This window comes from Xenopus tropicalis, chromosome 1, assembly GCF_000004195.4.
Source record: "Xenopus tropicalis strain Nigerian chromosome 1, UCB_Xtro_10.0, whole genome shotgun sequence".
Classification (NCBI taxonomy): Eukaryota; Metazoa; Chordata; class Amphibia; order Anura; family Pipidae; genus Xenopus; species Xenopus tropicalis.
The window spans coordinates 44,898,338-44,918,636 of record NC_030677.2 but is presented as its reverse complement, the minus strand read 5'-3'; the positions used below and the strand labels follow the sequence as shown (position 1 = coordinate 44,918,636).

The 20,299-nt window shown below is 40.7% G+C and overlaps 1 protein-coding gene across 5 annotated transcripts in view; it reads right to left on the bottom strand.

The window, feature by feature from the left end:
* Window positions 1-12,095: 12,095 nt before the first annotated feature.
* Window positions 12,096-20,299, bottom strand: part of irf2 (interferon regulatory factor 2) — a 28,828-nt gene continuing 20,624 nt past the window's right edge. For 4 of the 5 annotated variants that reach the window (XM_031898639.1, XM_031898649.1, XM_012960351.3 and 1 more), the window contains 5 exons: window positions 19,174-19,220; window positions 17,747-17,864; window positions 15,616-15,780; window positions 14,767-14,807; window positions 12,096-13,392 (listed from right to left, as the gene is read on the bottom strand). In XM_031898639.1, coding sequence (XP_031754499.1) covers window positions 13,084-13,392; window positions 14,767-14,807; window positions 15,616-15,780; window positions 17,747-17,864; window positions 19,174-19,220 — 680 coding nt within the window. In that variant the 3' untranslated portion in view covers window positions 12,096-13,083. The remainder of the gene's footprint in view (window positions 13,393-14,766; window positions 14,808-15,615; window positions 15,781-17,746; window positions 17,865-19,173; window positions 19,221-20,299) is intronic. The other variant, NM_001008013.1, reaches the window with a different exon arrangement.

Here is a 20,299-nt window from a genome sequence, read left to right as displayed (position 1 = left end):
TGTCAGTATCCATTATACTTATATACTATAGGTGAACCAATACATTTAACCCTAAACATGCCATCCCCTGTCCCATGTGCAGCGGACGCCAATTTTGTCCCTCAGCTGCCAAGACCAACAGATATGTATCAAAGAGCTGTTTCTGAGCACCTCTAGGGGAAGTGGTTAATAAGTCTATTTTATCTTTCCTTTGAGGGGTCAGATACCATGTTTTCAATAGTTTGAATGTTAATTGCTTGGTTGCAATGTTCCTAGATAAAAATCTAGTTCTATCCCAAATATTTCCCCACTGTGCAATCTATGTCAGATCAGACTCATTAGAGAGGAAAAAGCTATAAATTCTGACAATGCACCCAGGCCATTTGCAGAAGTTTTACATAAAGTTTAAAAATAGAGAATTTGAAGTCAAAAGGTGGCCACACACATGGCGATTTGGGATCTTTCCTGCGACCATTGCCTCCTGCGATATCGGTCGACTCGCCGACTTGCCATACACTCACCGAATATCGTACAAAACGAGGTTTCGTACGATATTATCGGTGCGTGAATGGCCAGCTAAAGTCTGATTGCGACAAAGAAAGAATAAAAGTTTTAACTTGAATGTACTGGTATTGATCTTCCTGGAGAAACTGGAAAGATTTTTTGGCATTATTATAAACTAAGGGTTTAGGGCAATAACACACAAGAGCGACTAATAGCAGCTACTTGTCTTGGCTGCAAAATAGACAACACTAATAATTTACTGATAATTGTCTCTATGTGTGTTTTAGCAGAGGCAATTCTCAGTATTGTCTATAGCAGGGTATTTTCTTTTTTGTAGCTATGACAAGTAGCAGGCTGTGATGTTATGTTTATTGCATAAAGTAAAATTTCTGGGATGTTAGCTTGGTGAGAAGGAAGGATTTAGTCTGACATCAGTAGTAGGAAAGCTTTTGGAAGATAGGATAGGGTACTTGAATACATTGCAACTATAAGTTCCATGCAGGATGCTGCCACTTCACAGAGCGATTTGTCAAAATTGGGAAACTGGGCAGCAAACTGGAAAATGAGGTTCAATGTTGACAAGTGCAAAGTTATGCAGTTTGGTAAAAATTATATAAATGCACATTATACACTAAATGGTAATGTGTTGGGGGTATCCTTAACTGAGAAGGATCTAGGGGTTTTTGTAGATAACAAGTTGTCTAATTCCAGGCAGTGACATTCGGTGGCTACTAAAGCAAATAAAGTGCTGTCTTGTATAAAAAAGGGCATTGACTCAAGGGATGAAAACATAATTTTGCCCCTTTATAGGTCCCTGGTAAGGCCTCACCTTGAGTATGCAGTGCAGTTTTGGGCTCCAGTCCTTAAGAAGGATATTAATGAGCTGGAGAGAGTGCAGAGACTGCAACTAAACTGGTTAAAGGAACAGTAACACCAAAAAATTCAAGTGTATAAAAGAAATTCCAATATAATGTACTGTTGCCCTGCACTGGTACAACTGGGGTGTTTGCCTCAGAAACACTACTATGGTTCATATAAAGAATGCAGCTGTGTAGCCATGGGGGCAGCCATTCAAAGGAGAAAATGCACAGGCACATAGCAGATAACAGATAAAACACTATTGTATTCTACAGAGCTTATCCGTTATCTGCTATGTAACCTGTGCCTTTTCTCCTTTTTCCAGCTTGAATGGCTGCCCCCATGGCTACACAGCAGCTTATTATATAAACTATAGTAGTGTTACTGTAGCAAACACACAACGTTTACCAGTGCAGGGCAACAGTGCATTATATTTCTTTTACTTTAAAACTCTTTAATTTTTTGGTGTTACTGTTCCTTTAAGGGGATGGAAGATTTAAGCTATGAGGTTAGACTGTCGAGGTTGGGGTTGTTTTCTCTGGAAAAGAGGTGCTTGCGAGGGGACATGATTACTCTGTACAAGTACATTAGAGGGGATTATAGGCAGATGGGGGATGTTCTTTTTTCCCATAAAAACAATCAGCGCACCAGAGGTCACCCCTTTAGATTAGAGGAACAGAGCTTCCATTTGAAGCAGCGTAGGGGGTTTTTCACGGTGAGGGCAGTGAGGTTGGGGAATGCCCTTCCTAGTGATGTGGTAATGGCAGATTCTGTTAATGCCTTTAAGAGGGACCTGGATGAGTTCTTGAACAATCAAAATATCCAAGGCTATTGTGATACTAATATCTACAGTTAGTATTGATGTTGGTATATATGGTTTATGTATGTGAGTGTATAGATAGGTCAGTGTGGGTCTGTATGTGAGTGTATAGATAGGTCAGTATGGGTCTGTATGTGAGTGTATAGATAGGTCAGTATGGGTCTGTATGTGAGTGTATAGATAGGTCAGTATGGGTCTGTATGTGAGTGGATAGATAGGTCAGTATGGGTCTGTATGTGAGTGTATAGATAGGTCAGTATGGGTCTGTATGTGAGTGTATAGATAGGTCAGTATGGGTCTGTATGTGAGTGTATAGATAGGTCAGTATGGGTCTGTATGTGAGTGTATAGATAGGTCAGTATGGGTCTGTATGTGAGTGGATAGATAGGTCAGTATGGGTCTGTATGTGAGTGGATAGGTCAGTATGGGTCTGTATGTGAGTGTATAGATAGGTCAGTATGGGTCTGTATGTGAGTGGATAGATAGGTCAGTATGGGTCTGTATGTGAGTGGATAGGTCAGTATGGGTCTGTATGTGAGTGTATAGATAGGTCAGTATGGGTCTGTATGCGAGTGTATAGATAGGTCAGTATGGGTCTGTATGTGAGTGGATAGATAGGTCAGTATGGGTCTGTATGTGAGTGGATAGATAGGTCAGTATGGGTCTGTATGTGAGTGTATAGATAGGTCAGTATGGGTCTGTATGTGAGTGGATAGATAGGTCAGTATGGGTCTGTATGTGAGTGGATAGATAGGTCAGTATGGGTCTGTATGTGAGTGTATAGGTCAGTATGGGTCTGTATGTGAGTGGATAGATAGGTCAGTATGGGTCTGTATGTGAGTGTATAGATAGGTCAGTATGGGTCTGTATGTGAGTGGATAGATAGGTCAGTATGGGTCTGTATGTGAGTGGATAGATAGGTCAGTATGGGTCTGTATGTGAGTGGATAGATAGGTCAGTATGGGTTTATGTATGTGAGTGGATAGATAGGTCAGTATGGGTCTGTATGTGAGTGGATAGATAGGTCAGTATGGGTCTGTATGTGAGTGTATAGATAGGTCAGTATGGGTCTGTATGTGAGTGGATAGATAGGTCAGTATGGGTCTGTATGTGAGTGGATAGATAGGTCAGTATGGGTTTATGTATGTGAGTGGATAGATAGATCAGTATGGGTCTGTATGTGAGTGGATAGATAGGTCAGTATGGGTTTATGTATGTGAGTGGATAGATAGGTCAGTATGGGTCTGTATGTGAGTGGATAGATAGGTCAGTATGGGTCTGTATGTGAGTGTATAGATAGGTCAGTATGGGTCTGTATGTGAGTGTATAGATAGGTCAGTATGGGTCTGTATGTGAGTGTATAGATAGGTCAGTATGGGTCTGTATGTGAGTGGATAGATAGGTCAGTATGGGTTTATGTATGTGAGTGTATAGATAGGTCAGTATGGGTCTGTATGTGAGTGGATAGATAGGTCAGTATGGGTTTATGTATGTGAGTGTATAGATAGGTCAGTATGGGTCTGTATGTGAGTGGATAGATAGGTCAGTATGGGTCTGTATGTGGGTGTATAGATAGGTCAGTATGGGTCTGTATGTGAGTGGATAGATAGGTCAGTATGGGTCTGTATGTGAGTGGATAGATAGGTCAGTATGGATCTGTATGTGAGTGGATAGATAGGTCAGTATGGGTCTGTATGTGAGTGGATAGATAGGTCAGTATGGGTCTGTATGTGAGTGGATAGATAGGTCAGTATGGGTCTGTATGTGAGTGGATAGATAGGTCAGTATGGGTCTGTATGTGAGTGTATAGATAGGTCAGTATGGGTCTGTATGTGAGTGTATAGATAGGTCAGTATGGGTCTGTATGTGAGTGTATAGATAGGTCAGTATGGGTCTGTATGTGAGTGGATAGATAGGTCAGTGTGGGTCTGTATGTGAGTGGATAGATAGGTCAGTATGGGTCTGTATGTGAGTGTATAGATAGGTCAGTATGAGTCTGTATGTGAGTGGATAGATAGGTCAGTATGGGTCTGTATGTGAGTGGATAGATAGGTCAGTATGGGTCTGTATGTGAGTGGATAGATAGGTCAGTGTGGGTCTGTATGTGAGTGGATAGATAGGTCAGTATGGGTTTATATATGTGAGTGTATAGATAGGTCAGAATAGGTTTGTGTGGGCGGTGTGTACTTGGAAGGGTTGAACTTGATGGACTGTAGTCTTTTTTCAACCCTATGTAGGGATCCCAAGATTTGGACCCCTTAGTCTGGGTTCCCCTTTGGACAGGCAAACCAGTGGGTGACCTTGTGGGATATGGACACCTAAGGGTGGTCCTAGCTGTTTGTGTGTGTAAAGAGAGTTTTCTCTGTATATATTGCAGCAACCACTAGGTGGTGTGCTGCAATATAAAAAGGGATGACACACACTGTGTAGGTCTTTGGTCCTGGGATCCCACCTCTGTCAGAGGTTAGCTACAGGATTCAGTTAGATAGTTCAGATAGATCATTTATAGTCAATCTAGGAGTGAAAGGATCGTTAGGGTATCTAGTAAGGGCAGTCAGAAGTTGTTTTCTCTGGAAAAGAGGTGCTTGCGAGGGGACATGATTACTCTGTACAAGTACATTAGAGGGGATTATAGGCACTTGGGGGATGTTCTTTTTTCCCATAAAAACAATCAGCGCACCAGAGGTCACCCCTTTAGATTAGAGGAAAGGAGTTTCCATTTGAAGCAGCGTAGGTGGTTTTTCACGGTGAGGGCAGTGAGGTTGGGGAATGCCCTTCCTAGTGATGTGGTAATGGCAGATTCTGTTAATGCCTTTAAGAGGGACCTGGATGAGTTCTTGAACAATCAAAATATCCAAGGCTATTGTGATACTAATATCTACAGTTAGTATTGATGTTGGTATATATGGTTTATGTATATATGTATGTATACTGACCCTTTATACACAGTGCCCCCCATACAGCGTGCCCCCCATACACAGTACCCTTTATACACAGAACCCCCCCATACACAGTACCCTTTATACACAGTGCCCCCCATACACAGAACCCCCCCATACACAGTACCCTTTATACACAGTGCCCCCATACACAGAGCACCCCCCATACGCGCTCCGACTCCTTGCGCTGCTTCTCTTCTTATGCGGCTCCTTCTCCGGTGGTCCCAGGTCCTTTTATAAGGTTGCGCCCGTGCATACGTGTGACGTCATTACGCACGGTCGCAACCTTATAAAAGGGCCAGGGACCGCCGGAGAAGGAGCCACATAAGAAGAGAAGCAGCGCAAGGAGTAGGAGCGCTCAGCTTAAACCTTCTCATCCCGCTGTCGCGGATCGTTCTATGAATGTCCCGCATTTCTGTAATCTATTACGGAAATGCGGGACATTCAGGGAACTATCCGGGACAGCGGGATGCGCTATAGAAAGCGGGACAGTTGGGGGGTATGCAACAGGCTTGTCCGACCGACATCTTGCCTGAAATCGGGCAGATCTCGACCGGGCAGGTTTGATTTTTCGTCGGATCGGGGACTGCATTGGCTCATTGATGCCTATACCCTTTGTTCTAATTCGATCTTTAGCCCAATATTGGGACAAGAGCTGCTCGCTTGGCGGAAGTCTTGTGCCACTGCTTCTCCATGCACTTTCCTGGTTCAGTAGTCGGGAATGGAGTGCGCCAAGCCAAACACAATTTGGAGAGGCCCTGAGCAAGGCTGGGAGGCAAACAGGGGCAAGGGACACAGGCAAAACCTGAAGGCAGCTATGGGGCAGAATACCAACCTGCAAGCTGCAACTTAGTGCCAGACAGTTTCTACTCTTAAGCCCCATTGGAGCCAGGCCCGGACCAGCAATCTGTGGGTTCTGGCAAATGCCAAAGGGGCTGCTGTAAGCCGCCATAGTCAGTCACTATTTATTGTGCTGGTGGAGGCTGTTTGGGCCTCTGTGTACTTGGAATGCCAGGGCCTGTTTTGTATAGCATTCATTCCCCTATGGTCTTATCTGCTCTCATTTCTCTTTATTTTAAATAACCCTTTTCTCTCCAATTGTCAATCCACTTGGAATCACTGCATACAAACAGCCTACCTTGGTTTCTGCTCTGAAAAACATGCACTGTAAGGGATGTTGCTTTCCAGGCCTGTTGAGATGCCATATACAGTCAGTGTTAACTGGGCTGTTGGGGTATGCGGGCTTTTTGTACTTTTCAGGAACTCTATATACCTGAAATTCCAGGGCCTATTTTGAATCCCTGACCTGCTACTTTCCACTTAATCAGTACCATACATAGACATACAACAACCACACTCTGTTATATATACAGTTTTCCTTCCTTGTCCTCCTATGTGTAAGACCCTTCATATAGATGTGTGACCTTGTTTGCCATTCATTTTCAGCTTGTGATTAGAGCCAGTTTATATCTCCTGTCTATTGAGTTTTATATTTTGTATGTACCACTAGATGTCTCACTAGAAATTACTAATACCAGAAATGTAATAAATAGCAGTAGCATGATATTCCACAAGAGGGAGCTCCATCCTGGGAAATATTAACATGTCCTCCTGGCAAAGGTATCAGAGTATAACATTTTGTCTTTTGTGCCAAACGTGCTTCTCACTGGATATAACAATCACATCACTGGGTTTCCAATTGATTTTAAGACGTAAAAAAAACACCTGCTGCTTTACAGCAGAAATATTTCAGTAACTGCTGCTCTGCCAGGGAAGGGAATTTGTCTTAACAAATCAGGAGATTTTACCTGTTTGGATCTTGAATGAATCAGATGAATTCTAAAATGTGGAATTATTCAGTTAATACAGGCTTTTCTGGACTTATGCTTGGTACTACTAATACGAGATATAAAAGTGGCTGCTTTACTGATCCAATTGAAAGGGGAAGACCCATTACAATTTAATTTGCTGTGTAGCTAGATATTGTAGCAGTTGTTAGACTTATATATTGAAAAGTGCTTTATTATAAAACTTTTGGGGGTAATAGTTCTACTTTAGTCCGCAGTCAGGAGCAATCATTAGAAAGTGACCCTGACATTTGAACTAGATCACTAGTATATGCACCGTTTAAACTGCTTGTACAGTGCATTGCATCAGTACTGATAAAGAATAAATTCTGTGTAGGCAGATTTCCTATGCCCCCCTTCAGTGGTCCATGAAGGATGTAGTGAAGCAATTCATATTACCCTTCATTCTGGTACCAATGGAGTTAAAGCTCTAAAGCAGGTCTTATCACCTATGTACTGTGTTATTGTACCCTGACTTGGATGGATGCAAGCTGGCCTTGGTTTGGCCTTGAGGGCTGTGCCACCTGTTGTGGCATAAGAACAGTTCTTTGTTCAAATTGGTAACACCCATACTCATATGCAATTATGTCGCATGCTACCATGTTACAAAGCCTATAAAAACCCAGTGCTGTCTTTGTTCTGTTGTTCTGACTCTGGCTTTGTTCAGAACCCACATACGTGTCTAATAAATCTTACCTACTTACCTCAAACAACTGTTATATTTCCATAACGGTACCCCCTTTGACTTTGCCATATCTTGTTGTGTTGCACCCTGGAATTAAAAAAGATTTAACTGGGATTTCTCCCATTAGATTTACACAAAATACTTAGTTGCAAAATATTTTTTACTGTACCACAAAATGTAAATAAACCAAGAAGCAGACATCTGATGATAAATATTTACCCACTGGAGGAATACCTTAGGCTTTAGTTGCAGCTGCAAGCCTTTGTGGGGTACATACTATACAATTATAGTATTACAGTATTACAGTATTATAGTATTACACCCTGTGCTCCAAACAAGAAGCTGCTTCCAAGTGCAGAGCTGTATGTCGGTCTGGTATTACTCTAGGCACTGGATCTAAATGCCCCATAGGTTGTGGAAGTGACGTAATACACACTGCACCCCGTCTTCGCTTGCCCTGTACACTCTCACCTTCCCCCCAGCACCACCACCGGATTTTATAGGTTTCATGGGAAGTTTCTTATTCTTTAAAAAACATTTTCCCTTGATTATATAGGCATCCCAGGGTCATCCCCCTAAATTTGCTGCCCTAGGCACAGGCCTATATATAAATACCCCCCTACTCACATGAGACCTGACATGTCTGACTTTGAATACACACAATGATATATAGAATATTAAACTAGAGGAGGCAGAGCAGTCTGAAGTCAGGAAGTGGGAACCTACTGAAACCAGCAGAGAGGGGAAGGCTCCACATACTAACCCAGCCAGCTGCTCACGTGTTGTGTTTATTTTTTTTTAACTCCTGTTATGAGCAATAATCAGGCGAAATGGTTAAAGGAAAATTATACTGCTTATTTTGACATGGGCTTATTCAGCTGGACTTATGTAGAAAGGTGCATAAACGCTATCTCAGCTGCCAGAAATATAAATGTATTCATTTTTGCACAGACATATCTGATTCCACAGACTGACAGGAAACCATAAAAGCCTGTGTGTGTGTTTGCCAGTTCCCACCTCCCACAGTCTCTCTGCAATGCAACCCAACCCTTATCTTGTGCTATTGGGAAGGGATGGATTCTGGGAATGAAGTCCCTCTGCTTTCCAGAAAATCTGTACATCAGCCACCATGGAAAATTCAAGTCCTAGAATCCATCACTTTACAAGCGAGGGAGGAGTTTCATTCCAGCATAAGGAACTTGGGAAATAGCTTATTGAAGTTTTGGTATCCTATAACCTGAGGAATCAGGTAGGTTTGTGTAAAACAAATATACTCTTTTCTACATAAACCCAACGGAATGATCTAAAAAAAAAAAATGTCAAAAATGGGGGTATATTTTCTTTTTAACATGACATGTTGTGTTTTTGCATATTTAAATATTGCATCACGGTGCATACTTATTTCACTTTAGAGTAGGTTCACCCGATCACTTTAAGGGGTTGCTCACCTTTAAATTAACTTTTAGTATGATGTAGTGCAATTTTTAGACAATTTGCAACCGGTCTTCATTTTTTATTTTTGGTAGCTTTTAATTATCTTACATTTTGTTCCACGGTTCTCTAGTTTGGAATTTCTGCAGTGATCTGGTTGCTAGGGTCCAGTTTACCTTAGTAACCAGAGAGTGAGAGAATGTCTGATATATGAATAGTAGAGCAGCTGAATAGAAAGATCAGTAATAAAAGGTAACAATAAAATTGTAGCCTCACAGAGCAATAGTTTTATGGCTGATGGGGTCAGTGACCCCCATTTGAAAGCTGGAAATAGATAGAAGGCAAATAATTCAAAAGTTGATTAGAATTGGCCATTCTATAAAATATTTAAAGTTAAGGTGAACTACTTTAAAATTCAGGGACCTGTCTAATAATGCATGTTGCAGGGCTGCATTTAAACTGCAATCCTTGACACTATTCTAGCTGGATTTTCATGTGATCTGGTAACCCTACTTTATAGGGGCCACTCATTTTCATAGAAGTATTGCATACAAACAGAACTCCTCACCGAACGGCTTTTTTCAGTAGCTTTCTATTTCATTCTGTTTCTAATTTGTATTTGTATTACCTTTAAATAGATGGTGTTCTGTCTCTAACTACATATAACATATATGTCCCTTATTATAAATAGAGAGAAATATATGTCTGTAGATGTTGCAGATACTGTCCCTGCAGTTCATTGCTATCAGGCACCATATACATTTGCTGAATAAGAAGGCGCAGAGTGAGAAAGCTGTGGGAGTGCAGTACTGGCTCCTCGGCTGTGCAGTATAGGGTTAAATGAGTTTCAGAGGTAAATGTTCCTGATCCGTTATAGAATACTGTAGAAGTTTCTGTTCCTGTTGTGGAGGTTGATGTTTACAGTAACGCTGAGAAATGAAAATATTGCAGGTGTGTGAGGCAGGGGTGCAAGAAGTTGGCTTCAATCACTGTTATATTATACATTAAGTATCCAGCATGCACTGAATCCATGATTTTATTAATCTGGATCAATACGAATCTTCCATAGCCCAAAAATAGTGCTCATTTACATTCATAGAACTTTCCAAACATGTCACCTGCAGCTGTCAGTGTTTTAAACTCACTCGCTGTGATGGTTTGGGTTCTGCGGAATAATGGCAGACAGACTTATTTCATCCTGCATTTGGTGCATTCTTATTATTTATAACTGTAAAGGGCAAATAAAAGGGGATCCGGGAGAGGATAAATAATGCTAGTTCTGTAATATTAGTATTTTTCAGACTTTGTTCAGCCTTTTAGATACAACTTTTGGCGAAGGCCCATAATTATTATTAACCAGTATTTCAACCTACATATTGTGCAGTGCTGCACAGCCCTAGGGAAGCAAATAAGTGATCACCAAATCTTCTAGCTGCCCTTCTGTCTGAGCCCCCAGGCACAGCTCTGAGCTAGGGGGGACCAGTACAGTGTGGGAAGCTACACCCCCCCCCCCCCCCCTTTAGGGACCTATGCTATAAAGTGGTGCTGTCCACCTTTTTCAATATACCAAACCAATATTAATAGGGGCCCATCAAGGCCTGCGGCTCCCACTTTCTAAATTGCCTATGTAGTTTCTTCTCCTATTTCAGCCTGGCTAAAGTCTTCACCTATTGTGTGGTTTGTTGCCTTAACTACTGTTATGAGATGTCCCTATGGAGCCATGCACAATGAAGAACATTAATTATGAAAAGACTGGAGGCTGCGGTGCCTTATGACTGTGTAAATACTTTGCATTGCCCATCTAATGCTGTTTTCTCTTGAGTTGGATAGTACACTGTCTTTAGTAGACTGTCTCTAGATCAGCGATCCCCAATCTGTGGCTCAGGAGCAACGCCCTGAGCTCATCAACCCCTTTGATGTTGCTCTCAGTGGCCTCAAAGCAGGTGCCTATTTTTACATTTCTGGCTTGGAGGCAAGTTTAAGAAGCACAGAGACACAGTTTTACTCAAGGCAGAGCCTCCTTGTAGGCCAGCTGACCACATGGGGTTCCCAGATAGCCAATCCTAAATAATTTTCTTCATGCTTGTGTGGCTCACCTACACTTTTTACATCTGAGCACACTGCAATTTCCTTGCTATTTTCAACCCAAGCTTTCGCTTCTGGGTTTGGTTCAGTATTCAGCATACCCAAATATTCAGGGATTTGGCCAAATACTAAAGCACAAAATTCAGTGCATGCCTACTATATTCCAATCTCATTTTTAGTTTATTAAGTTCTGTTCTTATCCCACATCTCTGGGCTAATAAATCACTACAAATATAATGACAAAAAATTAACGCTCCTAAAGATTCATTTGCATTTCCAAATTTGTATATTTATGATTTATAGCAGATTGAAGTAGGTTCCTTTGGTGTATTTTGCACATCCATTCTATTTAACTAGATGCCTATTTTTAGGCAGCAGGGTCTCTGCATCAACTTGGAACAAAACGGTCTGGAAGAATGGACTAAAATCACTCCAGAAATGTGTGCAAAATTGGCCAGTAGTGCAGTGATGTGCATTTTAGCACCAATATCCACCAGCAGTGTGTGACACTACACAAGAAGAGACAAAGCAATAATTTGTGACCAATTCACAAATTAAGAGCGGTAGATCAGGAAGGCTCAGTAGAACATGCAAGTGTGAAAGGCCAGATGTGCATTATAAGTGTTGTCTAAACCAATAGTAGTATAGCAACAAGGCCGGATTATATGCTCCAGCTGGCTACAAAGCTGACAGCTCTGTGGTGGCTATATAGTCTTGAGGAAATGGGGGCAGTAAGATTTCAGTAATAGAAAGGGTGGTTCTGCTAGCAAGAAAAGAAGGAAAAGTAATACAGAGATGGCCATAGTGCTGTTGGTAATTATAAGAGCAAAAGTAACAGTTCAAAGAGCTGCAGAATAGTGTGTCACATACCCATCACAAAAAGTTCTTCACCTGCGAAAGAAACAGCTCTCCATCCTCATCCGTCTGAAAAAGACAACCACTGCAGCCAGAGAAAGATTACAGATAAAACTGCAATGACTATTTATTTGTCAATCCACAGGATAATAATAATAAATTTGCTTTCTACATAATAGATTAATATATCAGTTTCATGTTAGGAAACAAAAGACCTACGAAAATGTGCCACAACAGTTTTGCTGACAAACAGGAAACTGAATCATATAATAAATTTGCTGTATAAAAAAAATAGAAAATAATTATGTTAACTTTGGATTTTTGCCTCAAATAAAATACCCCCGTATAAAAAAATAAAAAAGCTAGCTCTGGGAGTTAATAGTTATAGTCTGGTCATTATATGTCTGCATAATTCTATTTATATTAACTCTCAAGTCTTGGGGCTGATAGAAATTCCTATTTGTACCTTGGTTGTGAGCGAAGCAAGGTTAGAATACAAAGCCCTGTTATTAATAAAGGTTACTTATTAATTCATCATTTCAGTCAGAGGTGCAAAAGCCAGAGTTTCAGTTTAACCACTTTCAGTGAAATTCATGTTTTGAGCGAAAGGACAGGGGTAGCTGGGTTCGGCCTGAATTCCATTTACAGCAGTACAAAAGAAGGCCGCCTTGTTGTGCCAGTGCTTGTTTGTGAGGTGCACAAGCAGATTGCTAGAACTCACGTATAAAATATACATATTTACAGCACAGATTTTCTTAAAATAAAAAAGGATAATGTTCTAGCAGTTTCACATTTTATTTGTCCAAAGGCCTTGTTGCATTTCCTCAGCCTTGACCTTCCCCATAATGGAAGTTGGTCCAGCTTTAATCATTTATTTTCTTTTTAGAATCTCTTAGACCGTTCCATGGCCCAATCCTGAGATAAATCCTCTGCTACAATGAGCTGTCCATAGCTATGCTTGAATATTGAATCCTTTCCTTTGGTTCTCCAACATCTTAAAGGCTCCAACCACATCAAATCCAACGTTTTCCACAATATTTGTTCCCATCCTATATATTGATACAAATTTGCAACGTGGCCTTAGCAAGTTTTCAGCCTTGGCTGAGCAACATCTGAGGTTTTCTTAATGACAGTAGCTCTAGTTTCATGGTCTTGTCGAGCGCTATTTAGTGAAGAGGATGCACCCGTCTGTGAATAAGGTGTACTGTCTGGGAATATAGGCCACGAGCTGTTGTAGGGAAGGGGATACTTCTCCTCTTTTATAGTGACCTGCAGGTCTGGTTTGGAGGTTACAAATGTTGCCATGCCAGGTAAATTATAAGGGGCTCTTTGGCTTGACGTTCTTACAGATTCTTTGCTGCCAGGGATCTTCTGCTGGCGTCGATGGCTCTTAAAGTTAACGAAAAAGAAAAAAAGTTATTTTGGAATAAAAGATGCGAGAAACTGATTTTGTTCTTTTAGAATAATATCAGTAAAGTATCCTTTCAACAGAGTATATAAAACTGTATGTATGTAAAACGGAGTATGTAAAATTGCACTCAAGAGCAAAGAGAGATAATGAGCTCTGTACAATAACGCACTGTGCTGCCATTATCTAGAATCAGAAAATGATCTGTCCATCTATACACCCGCACCTCCATACCATGCACAGCAACTGCAATAATAAAGGTAAATGCTGTATACTATGCACCTCAACACCACCAGCATTATATCTATTTCTATAGACACTTTGGGACTCAGGAGAAGCATCAGTTTTAGAAAGGGTGCCTGAATAGTTCTGGCCATTGTGGGAGACAGAAGATCTCACAAAGAAATGTGGGATTTTTGTCCATTCATTAGCAATAAAAGTTTGCAACTAGGGAGCATGTAATGTGACCCCCTATTACATTTTTCATTCTTCATATGCAATATAAAAGCACCTTGTCCTTTATATGGTTGCTAAACAAGCTTTGGTGAATGGTATCTATTGTAAGAGGAAATACACACATTAATAAAAGTTAAACCTTTCTACTTGGCCTTTATATTTGTTCTAGGAGTGCCGCTCCCAAGGCAAACAATCTTGGCCATATGCACACACATACAGACTGTGGTTTTACACAAATAAACCCTGACCAGTTATCTACAGGATCATTTTTTGTTCTTCAAAAGCAAAACATTTGGTGTGCTAAAGTGAAACTACTGTGTGAGCAGTGCAATAAAGGGACTTGTTAGACTGCTGCCTTGTAGATAAATGCATGGCAAGTATTCACCCATATGCTGGAATCAGCACTCCTCTGTGTTAGCACCAATAGCCACTGCATCAGCCCAGGTGCAGGCACACAAAGTGAATTTTGTTGCAAAATGCATACCACGCGTTTCGAAATTGAAATCCTCTCAGTGTGCCTGCACCCAGGTTGAAGCAGTGGCTCCAGGTGCTGATTCAAATGTTGGGGTGGATTCTCGGCCTGCGCCGCCATATGTGGCATAAGCCTTTACAGTGACAGTGGGTGCTGCCATACAGAACTACCAGGTTACTGTTGTGAAGCCATACAAATATAAAATACTACTGCAGTTTTAGAACAGCTTTTCAATATTTCTACAATTGTTCTGTGACACTGTAACTGTATGCAAGGAATGCACCCTAGCTTGAAAAAGTGCGTACAGAGTTTAGTCACATACTGCATACACATAATTCTTAATCCAAGCTTGTCAGAAGTGAAGAGGAATCTGCAGTTGGCACAATTGCCTTATAAACACTAGCAGTATTACAGAAATGTTTCTCACCATCCGTTCATCATCGCTAGGCACGCTGTCTGTTTCACTTTCTGCAAAAAATAAGGTTTTGTAAATATGTTTAAAATTAAAAAGAAATAAAGAATAGTAAGCTAGATTTACTGAAGAAAAACAAATGAAGAGATATTTTTATTGCAGGGGTGGCTTTCGTCCAAATAGACCAGTAAAACTAGTTTTGCTAACAAGGCCAAAAGGTAAACATCTAATAGATCAGAAATATTTGCATGAGTTACTTGTGAGCCACATGGAAAGTAAAATAAAAGGGAGAGCTAACATGGAAAAAACGAAGTCTAATTCAACAAGTTAAAAGTGAAGAACAATGTAGAGCGACATTTCTGCTCTGATTAACCACCAGCAAGTTGCACTGGTGACTAGTAGGGGAGTCTGGCCACTGCTGGTTTTCACCTGATCACATCAGTGACCAAAATGCCCTGTATGCCATAGGTGTTAATAACAAGGTTGAAAAAACTGCTAATTAAAAGGATCTAGAAAACCAAAGTTTCTCCTAATTAGTGAATCAAAGTGGTCAGGATGTATTTATTAGTAGTAGTTTCTGGTTAATTCAGGCAACCAGTCGGCCATCCCCTGATAAATTGACCATGCAGGCAAGGTTTCAGTGAAGACTAGGAATGCTATTTTAATTGTCATGAGAAAAGAAAGCAGCAAGACAGCATCCTTACATCTAAGCATATTTAGAAATAATGGTGGCAACACATGGGTCACTTTGTTAAACTATCTGGTGGATTGGATCTTTTGCCATTTGACCACTCACACATATGTAAGGAAAAACTGTTGCAAGGTGATCAATAATTTCCACACTGCAGTATCTAGAATACTAACCAGCAAATGAAGACACAGGGGAGATCTGCAAAGGGTACAGTTGCGTTCTTACGGATGGCTGTTCTTCACTTTCTGTAGTTACCTCTACAACTTGGCAGACATCAGGAGGATTGGCGACAATCATCTCTTCTACTATACCAGTGTTATACATAGGATGCTCCACAACTGGAAAGAAAATAGAACAGTGTTTAATAAACCCTTTGACTCCATCATTGCCATCCAGGCGTTATAACAAGTAAACATGGTGACACGTGACAATTTCTGAGCTATTCTCGGCTGCAGAGCAACTGAGGACACACGTCAGTTCCAACCCTACATAAGTGGAGCCAGTTCCCATATAAGTTGTATAAGGGCACCCTCAATGTATGTGAAACAAGTAATACACATAATGAAGTAACAATAAAGATTACATGTCCAGCACTTCCTTATGTCTTTAATACAGACGTTTCCATGTGCAAAGTGATGGCTCAGCTCACCCACACATACTTTCCATACTGTGCTAATGGAAATGGCTATTTTTAGAAGTATTTAATAAGAAACGTGAAAAGAGGTGCAGTGCTTACAGTGACTCATTTCTAAACCACACGTGTGCAAACAAATATGTCACTCATGGTTCCTCAGCTATGGGGAATTACTTGAGGTTCCCATTAAAAAAATAAATGAAATCAAAAACACAAAACTATATGAATACAGAATATGGTACCTTACAGTAACGCTACCTTCAATGCAGCTATTTATGGCCCTATGGGTGGCGGCTAGTAGCTGACAATTCATGCAGGCACGGCACAGCACAGAAACATGTATGTATAACTGCTGTATATGACATTAGTGAGCAATGCAGTTGCAGAATGTTATGAATGACTAAGCTTGCGGCTGCACAGGAAACACATCGAATGTAACATGCATCTGATCTGTCAGGAATCAGTTTCATTATACACAGAGTGAAAGGAAAAAATGCACCAGGGAGTTTTCATGGCTGATCAGCGCTTACACACAATCAGCAGTAGTGCTGTCACACTAGTGTGGCACAGTCAGGCAGGTAGTGGCCCTTGGCTAAAAAACCTGTACTGACATTAAAAGGGGGAAAAATCTGCAAAACAGAATGTCATTCTGATACTCCGGATCTGCACTACTACAAACATCACATCATGAAAGGGAAAGTACACTTTCACAAGTAAATGTTATGCGACAGTAGTTTCCAAAATAATATGTAACCTGTGCAGGCATTACAAGCTATATGTGCAGTCTCCCCCTTCCTGCAAAGAGCAGCAGCCCACGCCTTTGTTATTTCTCTTATCTTCCCCTGTTTATCTTCAGGTGCTGCCAGTGGGGAAAGGGATAGATAGATTGAAACGTTGAGGCTTGCTATGTTTATTTTGCTCTTTTTTTCTTAATAAATATCATTTTATATACATTTGTATGAAACTCTGTGTGTGCTGGCATTACTCCTGCAATATTTTAGTTTATATGGCTCTTGCACCCAGGTTGTATTTTTTTGTTAGTGGTGTGCACCATTATGATCTCTGGGGGAATATATGTGCCCATACACGTTCAGATTTTATTCTTCTTCCGACGAACGTTAGGATATGTTTAAATGCAACTACCTAAAACAAAAATTCAGACTGAAATTGTAGAATAAAACCCCAAAAATAACAAATCGGAGGATGTTCTGACCATGAAATATTTGACACCAATCTTATGTAAGTGACTTCCAACCTGACTAATCTACTGTATCAGCTAAACAACTGATCCCCATGGTACGAAATATTGGGACGAAAATCTAGGGCCCACACACAGTCCGAAAATCGGTGCATGTATGGCCAATTTTAGACAGGCTTAGTAACCAGAAGGAGTGACATTTGGGCATGCTAGGAATCCTATGTGCTGTTTCCAACAAGCTTCCAACTAAGGGGAGAACCAAAGGAAATCCAGAATGCACACACAAACACTGAAGGCTGGGTGGGCTGGGAAAGGCTGTGGGCCTGGAAATACTCCCTAGCCTGCATTGTTCAGCAGGCAACATCTAGTACCAAAGTAAATAAGACAGGATCCTTTAATGTTTTTGTTAGTGTCACAGCTATATCAGTGATAATAAACATACAGTGAAAGAATAACTACCCAAAGTACTTACCTAAAATATTCACAGTGCTATCAACTTCAGCTTTTATTGGTTGGTTATAAATGGCATATGGTAGGGGTCCCAGAGATGATCCATTCATTGAAGGTGCTGGTGCTTCAGTAGCTTCTTCCTGTACAAAATACACACACATTGCAACAAGCAGAACCAAAGTTTGGATTACACTTAGGGGCACATTTACTACGACACGAATCTGAACCGAATTGGAAAAATTCCGATTTGAAAACGAACATTTTGCGACTTTTTCGTATTTTTTGCGATTGTTTCGGCGTCTTTATGACTTTTTCGTTACCAATACGATTTGTGCGAAAAAACGCGAGTTTTTCGTAGCCATTCCGAAAGTTGCGCAAAATCTGCTGATTTTTTCGTAGCGTTAAAACTTGCGCGAAAAGTTGCGCCTTTTTCGTAGCGTTAAAACTTAAAAGGTGCGACGTTTCGCGCAAGTTTTAACGCTACGAAAAAAGCGTAACTTTTTGCGCAAGTTTTAACGCTACGAAAAATCGCCAGATTTTGCGAAACTTTTGGAATGGCTACGAAAAACTTGCGTTTTTTCGCACAAATCGTATTAGTAACGAAAAAGTCGCGACATTTTTCCGAAAAAATCGCAAAATACCGATCATTACGAAAAAAACGCAATCGGACGCATTCGGCCCGTTCGTGGCTTAGTAAATGTGCCCCTAAATCCAGGTCATAGTCCTGCAAAAGACTTACAAACTAGTTAAGGACTAGTTTAGGATACCAAAATCCCCTCTAAACTGACAAATGCTAAACTATACTGCACTCAGAGCACACCGTATAACCACCTCTCTGTAATAATTTGCAGTGCCAGATGGTACTGATGCCAATGTTATTAATAGAGAAAGTATTACAGAGGTTAAGAAATCTGGTATGTTTTTCCCAGCCCCATACACAGTATAAGCCATATCCAGATACCCCAAATGACCTGGAGCCAACAGGATGATTTTGTGCCCTGGGCTCAGCAATGATACCCGTTACATCAAGTCACTGAACAAGTCCCTGTAGCAGAAGCACAATTTGTGGCGTGGCCATAATGTTACGACAACATTCAACTACATGACCTCCAGTGAGAGACAGCAATGTCTGCTGGGGTCTAAACACATGGATAATGGGAAGCCTGACCAAAGGTAATGTAGGTAAATTCCTCCCTGGACGCGGTCCTAAACTGTGTCCATCATGTCTTGCTTGTTTTTACTTACATTTGGAAAATAAACTGCAATGCAACCATTCTTTACATGAGCCTTCACTGATATTTCTAGGTTAGGTGTGCCAAATCTATATGAACTCACACACTCACATTCAGAATTTTGAATAGGAAGACTAAGCATTATAGGGATTATAGCATCTACAGAATTAAGCAATGAAATTTTAATAATATGGAATTAATATGGTAAAGATTTTACCTGTTCCAGTTTGATTTTGTCTTCTTTATCTGCTTTGTTTTTTTTACCTATAACAGCAAAACAGGTAGCTTAGTAGCCAGTAAAACAAGAGTATTTTTTTCTTCATATAATATAACCCATGTTGTTATCTAGGCACAACACACACCCAGTGTCCCTTTCCGGGGGTTTGGCAGCAGCTTTCATTGCTTTTAGTGTTACGCAATCTTCCCCGCGCCGGAAACATGTTTGTACTTTTCATAAATCCACTATTTCTCAATCTCTTTTACAACCAGTAAACTGCTATTTGGGTGTAGAGTGCACATTTAACCCCTTAACTAACAGAGTAACTGGGACTATTTAACATCAATAGCTATGCTAAACTCAACACATGGGGGTACAGCTGGGATTCTTAAACTATGGGACATATGTAAAAAATGATTTCCTGCTTTTTAGATCATTATTATTCAATTAAATATATTAATCTTTTCTTAGACATAGAAATAATAGTGATAAAAACATCATATATACCTACTATGAAATTCATTTCTGGGCCAACAGCAGAACTATAGGGGAACACTATGGCCCATCACCCCCACAGGGCCAGCCGTCAGCACAGCTATCATGCTGTTAGGCTGATGCCAGACGTGGCGTTTTTACGTTGCGTATTTTCTAATTCTCTCGGCGGCTGAAAAATGCACGATATCATAATCCGTAGAAATAACTTAAACAGTCTTGATGGAAAACACACCGTGCGTAAATATGTTAACATGGACTTTTCATGCGTTTGCCAAAATACGCCGTTATTTGCACAGCAACCTATTCCTATGTGTACACAAAGGCAGCTGCCAGACCTTGCGGAAATACACAGCGTTTTTACTATTTCGCACTATTAGCACCATGGGAAACAGGATTTGCTACGTCACCAGTACTAGGCTGAAAAACGCCATAGTCAGGGGCTGTGTGGGTTGTGCTGCGTTTTTAGGCGGAGAAAATACGAAACATAAAAAAGGCCATATCTGGCATTAGCCAAAGAAGGCATGTTGGTCGGCAATGCAATAGGATGGGGGGGGGGGGGGTTACATATTTTGCAGTAAGTACCTTGAGGCAGTTACGTTAATGTTTTGAGCTAATCCTCCAAATAAATTTG